General features: G+C 32.0%; 1 protein-coding gene across 1 annotated transcript; it reads right to left on the bottom strand.

Moving 5' to 3' along the window:
- Positions 1-345: 345 nt before the first annotated feature.
- On the bottom strand, positions 346-7,110 carry LOC139517348 (protein FAM161A-like). The gene is made up of 5 exons (XM_071308290.1): positions 5,393-7,110; positions 4,230-4,305; positions 3,458-3,613; positions 2,792-2,891; positions 346-2,457 (listed from the first exon to the last, which is right to left on the bottom strand). The coding sequence occupies exons 1-5, from the start codon at positions 7,077-7,079 to the stop codon at positions 2,275-2,277; spliced, it is 2,202 nt and encodes a 733-aa protein (XP_071164391.1). The 5' UTR covers positions 7,080-7,110; the 3' UTR covers positions 346-2,274.
- Between the last annotated feature and the right edge of the window lie 1,343 nt (positions 7,111-8,453).

Below are 8,453 nucleotides of genomic sequence, written 5' to 3'. Positions count from 1 at the left end.
TCAGGAGTTATGGTTCTTGAAAGATTGTGAAATGGCGTTTCCATTCACGTTGTTGCATTTACTCATGAACCATTCAATCTAAGCTTTTCAAATTTTAAGATGTTGATACTGATGACAAAATGGAGGTCAAATTTGATATTGACGATTTTCACTTTCACCATTCATCAGTAATGGTTCTTGTGATATTGCCAGGACACAAATAAATATTAATAAATCCGGTTTGCTGTCGTTGTGACAGCCTCTTGTTTAAGTAAGCATTAGTCTTCCAATTCAAATTTTGTTACTTGTTTTTGTTTCTACAAAATTTTAATCATTTAATCATTGAAAAGCTGGAATAAATTATGATTTCTTTTTTTTCTGAAAGATTCTTCACAAAGTCCTCAAATTTCCTTTTCAACCAAATTCATTGCAGTATAACCTTAGCTTAGGACTGATTTACTATCAATAACAAAGTATTGTAATGTACATGAAAATAAATGAAACTAGAAGATACAAAAGGAAAATGACTGTATTTGCTATAGGATAATGAATAACTTCTATCTGACATATATGTAGAACAAATGTTTTAGTCAGTCATTGAAAAATCTTGTTGCACAGAAGAACAACTGACTCCCCAATCATCTCTAAATACTGCCTGGTTTAATATGTGGGAGGTGTAAAAAAAATCTGTTTTAGCGTACAGATGTGCAATTATCAATTGTTAAGCACAATATGAACATTTGTGGTTTGGTTCCTGATCTTCTTCGTCATATTGAGACATAGTAAGGATATTTTACAGTACTTACACGTGTACATAAAACCTGAATATCTATACTGGCCATTCTCATACCTAGAGTATGAGACAAAACAAAAGCATCTTTTAAACAAGAATATATGCCAAGAGATATCATGCCCTTAAAACATTATTCCTTTTCAATATGTATTAAACCACAAATTTTGGATTAAAATTGTAATCAAACATATTTTTAATAACTGTACTATGTTTCAAGTAGAAGGGACCACAACTAAATAGTGAACTCAATATTGGAATGAAGACAAGATGGACGGATGCAGGTAACAGAAAATCATAGTACACTACTGCTATCATAAATAAGAAGTGACAAAAGTAGAGTATCAGCTTCTGACTAAATAAAAAAATATATGTTCAAGCATACATTTACAAATACAAAATTAACTTTTGATACAATGTATTAAGCCAAGTTTAGTTACAACTGTCTTACTGGAAAATAAACATTTGAGTCATCTGTCTTACAAGACATGTACATAACAAACAAATTACAATGAAAAAATACATCAGGTGCTTTTCTATTGTTTTTTAAATGAATAATGTGTCAAAAACCTGAATCTATGTTATTTACCAAATGCAAAAACTGTTTTATTAACCTCTTGCACAGTAGCAAGATCTACTTTCTAATGGAATGTGAAACTTGGTTATAGTAGAAATACATATATAAAAAGCTTTGGTACAAATTTCTACTACTATAATCATCTATTTATTAATAATGTCCTATATATCACTAATTTCTATTGAATTTTGTCACTAGTCTTTCTTATGAAAAAAAATAATGCCAAAACAATGCCTTCTTTCCTTCTGTCTTAGACTTTGATTAACAGCCTTTATACATTATCTCTGATAAAACATTTGAAATGACCTACTAACATTTACAATGTACCTATAAATTCCAGTTTTCATTTACAGTACTGTTTTTTTTATATTTGGAAAATGCATTTACAAAAAAATTTCAACTGTTAGCTATCACAATCAATACCATTCATTAGAAACAATTCTAAAAACAAACAAGAGATTAAGACATAATTTTATTTGCACTAATAACCTTATCAAAAAAACAATTTAAACCAAGAGTCTTAAAATTATATTCACAATATCTGATAAATTGAAACAATGATCATTTGCCATTTACAAGTGAAATATTGCTGTTGGCACATGATTAGAATGGAATTCTTAATTTCTCCAACATTTATTTACCATCATGACCATACTAAACATTAGTTTAAAAAAAATTCGTTATTTTTCTCTTTTTCCGATCTGTTATAACTTGAACTCAGTTCAATATAACATGTTCCTTATCTAAGTTACTAAAGTATCTAACTAACAAAAGATGTCTTGTCACTGCTTAACTCTACATGTAAATAAATAACATCTGTTACATCTATTGCAGCAGCTCTTATCTTGTTCTTTTCACTCTGAATATAACTGCATGTTACATCTGAATGTAGTCCTTGAATTTTTGTCAAGTCTGTTGCATCTTTGTCCTATGACTCCACTTCAACTTCTTTTGTTTTTATATAGGTGTCATCAAAATCATCATCATAACTGTCATAACTATCGTGGACACTAACCGTACGTGAACTTCTAGTCTGCAGGGCGTCTTCATTAAGTCCATGACTTTGTAGTTTGGCAGTAAACTTCTTCTCAGCTGTTTTTTTGGCGTTGACCTAAAAAGTGCAAATTGATGTTTACATGATGCTGGAGATCATAAAGAATTCATTAATATTTTACATAGCAATGATACTTTATTATATATGTTTTCATTGTTGTAATTTCCATGAATCAATACAATATATCTAAGCTGTAATTTTTATATATATCACCTTGCACTTTCATTACTTAGCTGTGGTATTCTACAGTAGTTTGTTCAAATTTCTGACCAGTTGATCAGTTTGGATTTATAAAAACAAATTGCAATTTGGTCAGAATTTTGAATAAGTTGCAACAGGTGGAGAGTAACACTAACAATTAAGTCACAATAATTAGTTTAAAGTTGTTTACCTGTGATTCTTGTTCAAACAATAATGGTCTTTGGTCAATTCTGTCCTTCATATTTTGTAATTCTTTCTCATATTGTTCCATTCTTTCTCTCTCAGCCTCTCTACAAATTACACAACATAAGAATATTTAGTGAAAAACATACAATTTTCTGCAACCATATCATGGGAGATTGAATCTTGGTGCTAGATCATATGGCAGAAATGTTTACAATGTTTAGTTTTACATTTTTATAAAGGATTCAGTGTTAATAAATTCATTAAATATCAGTGTTCTCTCCAGGGCCTTTTAGTATCACAGTAATGTGATGCTATCTGAAATGATTTTCTTGTAGATTGTGTTATGGATGTGATGCTACAATTTCTAGAAGCAAGACAGTATTTCATAATTTCCTGTTTACCAGGATGATATAAGAAATTTCTGAAGAGAACACTGCGATATACACATTTAAGAAATTATTAGTGAAATTATATGTTTTTATCTATAAGTATATAATTTGTAGTACCTACTAGTTTGCTCTAATTCTAATTTGTTTAAGGGCATGACTAACTTGTTAAACAGACTGAATATTTTTCACAGCACTGTATTTATATGTTATACAAAATTTGATTACAATTTGAAATAACAAAATATCTGTTAAGGACTTGTGCCAAGGCTTTTTTTAATTACCTGTATCTTCGTAACCTCTGTTCATTAGTTTCAGATAAATTTTCAGTCGATGCTCTTTCATTTATTAATCTTCGATATTTCATCTCTTTGTTTCGTTTTCGTCTCTCTTCATCAACCTCTCTTCTTTCCTTCTCAGTCATTGTTGACAGTTTTTTTCTGTAAAAATAATATAAAAATCAATAGATTTTTACATTTTTTTCACATATTGAAAAAAGAAATGGATCCATTACAAATGACACCTGATCATTTATCTTATATCAATTTTGAATTTAGTGGATCAAATCCCTTACCTGTTACTAGGACTAGAATGTTATGTAAATGTTTCACTCATAGCATTGAAGTCTAGAAAACTTTTGCATTTTACTCACAAATGTGCCACAACATAAATGTAGTTAATGCTTACCCAAATGTTATGCAGAAGCAAAGATGATTCAATACCATGTAATCATTGGAAAAGGATAATATTCATAAAGGGGTCTCCAATCACTATTCCAGTAAAGTTTAATTATAAGCAAAAGGTAGAAGAAATTTTTGAAAAATTACCAGAAGGCTATGAGCACGACTTTTAGACAGGTGATTTAAAAATATATGAGGTTAATGCTTCATAATAACTCATTAGATTTCAGTTTTCTTTGTCACATATGATCTGGCAATAAAATATTCATAAATGAGTTGTTCAGACTCAAAGGATTGTAAACAAACATTTTATGGTATCCTATTCTGCTTTATATTATATAATTAATATTTGTCTAAATACATATGTCATACATACTTGGACTGACTAGATCTGAGTGCTGCAGCATTTGTCATCTTTGCTGGTATAGAATCCAAAGAAGTGGATAGATGGCCTGGAAATATAAAAATATATATATGTAGACATTAATTGCACAAAGAGTTTGCGTGCACCAGCTGGAGTTTCTATATTAAAGTATTGTTTACAAATCATTGAAAATAGTTTTCATATTAAAATTACAAGAAGTGTTTTGACTCTAGCTTTGTGGATTGAAATAATACAATTTTCTTGATTTTTTGTTTTTTGATCAGCACATATACAATGTATCCAACCAGCAGATAAATACATGTAAGTACTTTACCTAACTACATTTTACCTGTACTAGCTAGCACATACTGACCCTGCTTGCCAAAGTATGTTCTGTTATTAATTTCCCTGTTGAAGTTTAATTTGAGATTATATGCTGTTGGCAGATTCACTGAGGTTTTCCTTTTGTTGTTTAAAATAGACAAAGAAGAAGGCTTGTGTGCACAAGAAAATGATCTAATTACTCCATGCACATGTTGCACTTGTATTTAGTCAGAACCTATTTTGACCATGTATTTTTCATTTTTGTTTTTCTTGGTTTTTATAATATGTTTGAGTTTTCAGGAGGGTAAGTGCTGGTAGTTGATTGATTCTATATGATATATATATCATAAAACAAATGTTTCTGACCAACTTCCACCCGATAATGAGATCATACATGTTACGTATGTGTCAAGTACAGCTCATCTTTTTGAACATCAGTTTCAACACTTTATCAATGAGGTCCGAGTTTAACTTTTATTTGGTGAAGGAGCTGACAATCCTAGTAGTAGTAGTCAATTAAGATTGAATTTGAATGCATCTGTAATATATACATGTATGTTAACCTTTTCAGAAACAAACTTTTTTTCTGTGTGTTTAAGCATTAAGGACAAGACATTAAAAAAAATAGTCATTTGTCTTTCAACACTAGGCAAAGAGTTTGAAAACAGGAGCATGGAAAAAAGTGGGGTTGGACCCAAACATTTCTTAATTCCTTATCTAGATACAAATTTTATCTATACATCATGATACATGTAATCCTAGAACATTTGCAGAAGGACCATTACATTGTAGATGCATTGTACAACTTTACATTCAATAAATTGTACATTTGTAGAGCAAAAATATATTACCTAAACTTCTTCGTGGAGTAGTTCTTGGATTTTTATATGGCCATCTGTTCTCTTTCAATGTTCTCTCATCGTTTGCAATGTCAGATATAATTTTTTCGCGACTTGATCTCATATTTTCTGTATGAAGATGGAATGGTTTGACAACTGTACCATCCCTTTCATTTTTGCGTCTCGATAACTCTTTCTGAAAATGCAAGTAAAGTTCATCATAATCTGGCACCTCATGATTTACTTTAGTTTTTGAGTAATGTTTCTTTTTTCTTTTTATAGCTTTTTCTTTTGCTTTAAGTTCCTTGGCTTTTTGCAATGCTTCCATGTTAGAAGGCAATGATGAACTTTTAAGTAATTCTTCTGAATGCATTTTCATTCTTATTTTTCTATATTCTTCCTCTTCTAGGATTCTGTCATAAACAGAATTATCATATAAGTAATCTGGAACTGGATTAGCTTTGAACATGTGTTTTGACTTTGTTTCTCTTCGAGTAGGAGCTGATTGAATTCTTGTTTGTCTTTCTTTACTTCTTTCTCTGTAATGAAATTTAAACGGTTTTTCCTGAGATTTCAGTAACTCTTGAGAATTCTGCTGAAGGAATCTTCGTTTTGTCTCTTGCTGTTCCATTATTTCATCAAAGAGTGGTAAATACACATGAGCTGGTACAGGTGCAGCTTTAAATTTTTTTGAACATTCAATTCGTTCTTCGGCTTCTTGTTGTTTCCTTTGTTCTTCTAATTCAATTTGAGCCTTTGAGACTGTTTTTTCTTTGTTTTCTTCTCTTATTGTCATTTTAAATGGTTTTGGAATTGTTATCCTATGTCTCCATTCCTTTTCTTCTTTTTCTCCCCTTGTTACTGTGGCTGAGGAAGGTCTTTGTCTGGATCTTGGATAATATTCATCAATTGAAAATTCTTCCCACATATCTTCAATATGTGATAAAGCACCAGACAATTCTGGATTTTCATTTTCCCCATAACTTCTATTTTGTAAATGTTGTTCATCCTCATAATTATCGATTGTTTGTTTTTCTCTCCTTTCTGAAATTGACTTCCACACTTCATCTTCCAAACTCTTAGTAAGTGATCCACGTCTGTAAACAGGTGCAGAGCTAGGTCTGCAGACAGGTATATCTGATGGTGAACGGGAAATTCGTTGAGTTTTAGAAAGTGGAAGTGGAGGTTTGGAACTTGCATACCTGTCTAATATAGTTTCTTGACCTTTAATATAATCTCTTGAAGTCACATCTAAATTATGAACTGCTGATGAATCAAGTCCATTTAAGGTTGATGTAATTGTAACTGGTCTTGGCCCAATGCCAGAAATTTCTGTCTGATTTTGGTGGTTGACTTTCTCTTTATATAGCTTTTCACATAGTACCAATGTTTTCTTGTGTTCGTTTTTTATCTGTGTGAGTTTTTCATAGAATTCTTCGTCAGTACAATTGCTTAAGTCGCGTGCAATGGTTTTCAAGGCGGGTTCCGGTGCGACAAGATCGGGCGAACCGTTTTCATAAAACTGCTGTCGGTCGTGTTCATAAACATACCCGTTACTCATTTCATCGAACAAGTAGCTCATTGACGGCTTAGGTCTTTCATGCATTGTTGACGATAATCCAGTTTGGGGATCTACCGGAGGTTTTATGCAAGAATTTGTCATTACTGACAAATTGTGACTTGTTGCCATTGTTGCCATGTTGGAACCCGAAACTATGCAGAATAGTCCGCACAGAATGTTTAATGTTTTGTTATATTTGATAAAAAAAAAATATAAATAAAATAAAAATTTGTCTATATAATCAGAATAAACAAATAGTGTAAAAATTAAAGTCAATCACTATTTTATTTTTGTTTTTCGTTTGTTATTGATTCCTTAAGTCGAGAAGCAAAGGATCTATTCAGATTGGTCCCAGTCAAACCATTAAAAATACAACTAAAACCCAACACAAATGTTTAAAACATAACTAACACAACGGTCTCTTAGTAAGAGACCGGAATCCATGACAAATTGCCCCACTGGAAAATCGCCCCACACATACTCGCCCCACTTTTTCACCAACTCGCCCCATTGGCTTTAAAATCGCCCCACTTTTGTTTACCAACTCGCCCCACTTATGAAAAGGATAAAATCCCATTGAAAATAGGTTGGATATATTGCTTCATTTATGAAAAGGGAAAACATCCCTCTGATATATGGTCTGCCAACTCGCCCCACTTCTAAAAAATAGATAAATCCTGATGAATTTAGTAATGCCAACTCGCCCCACTTATGAAAAAAGATGCAATTCCGTTGTATATCTATGTCATGTATGTTGCTGTCCCACTTATAAATAAAATCAATACACATTTCCCCCCCCCCCCCCCCCCCCCCCCCCCCCCCCCCCCCCGTTTTAATGGTTTTACACTAGTCATTTGTGGGGCCCTTTATAGCTTGCTGTTCGATGTGAGCCAAGCTAGGCTCCATGTTGAAGACAGGACTTTGACCTATACATAATGGTTTTTCTTTTACAAATTGACAACTAATAGTGTTTGGCGAAAGGTGCTTTATTATAATAATGCAATAATATACAATTATACCAAACATGGTATCAATAAGCAACAATGAACAAGTGTCAATATGAAGCACCTTAACCCAATCTGGGTAAGATTAAATATAAATTATAAGGAAGGAAAAAAAAAATTAATCAAATACATAATAAAATGTGGCTGGAACATGCTCTTTGCTAAAACCACATGCTAACTAAGCATCGGATGACGCAACAAGGGGAGGCAAATCTAGTACACGGCGTTATCAATTAGGTACAAGGAGAGTTGCCTCCCATTGTACGCAATTGACAACTAAAGAAAAGAAAAGAAAAAAAAAAAACATGTGTGTAATCATGATCCTGTTTAGTCTGACAATTCAATAGAAGAAGGATACCCTTCATACAGCTTGACATTGTACATGATAATAATTTTGTTAATCAAGCAAATGACAAATATGTAAAACTAAGGCAGCAACCATTTGATTTTCTGGGGGGGGGCTATGGTTTTTTTTTCTGGACAAATTTTTTTTTTTGCCTGCGGCGAA

This window comes from Mytilus edulis, chromosome 3, assembly GCF_963676685.1.
Source record: "Mytilus edulis chromosome 3, xbMytEdul2.2, whole genome shotgun sequence".
Lineage (NCBI taxonomy): Eukaryota > Metazoa > Mollusca > Bivalvia > Mytilida > Mytilidae > Mytilus > Mytilus edulis.
This window is presented reverse-complemented; position numbering and strand designations above follow the sequence as displayed.

Bases quoted from the DNA above. Each gene is read 5' to 3' on its own strand.
- LOC139517348 (XM_071308290.1), bottom strand. From the start codon at position 7,079: ATGGCAACAATGGCAACAAGTCACAATTTGTCAGTAATGACAAATTCT. The intron at 3,614-4,229 runs GTATGTATGACA...TTATTTTTACAG, and splicing joins CTCAGATCTAGTCAGTCCAA to AAAAAAACTGTCAACAATGA. The intron at 2,892-3,457 runs GTAATTAAAAAA...TGTAATTTGTAG, and splicing joins CAGAGGTTACGAAGATACAG to AGAGGCTGAGAGAGAAAGAA.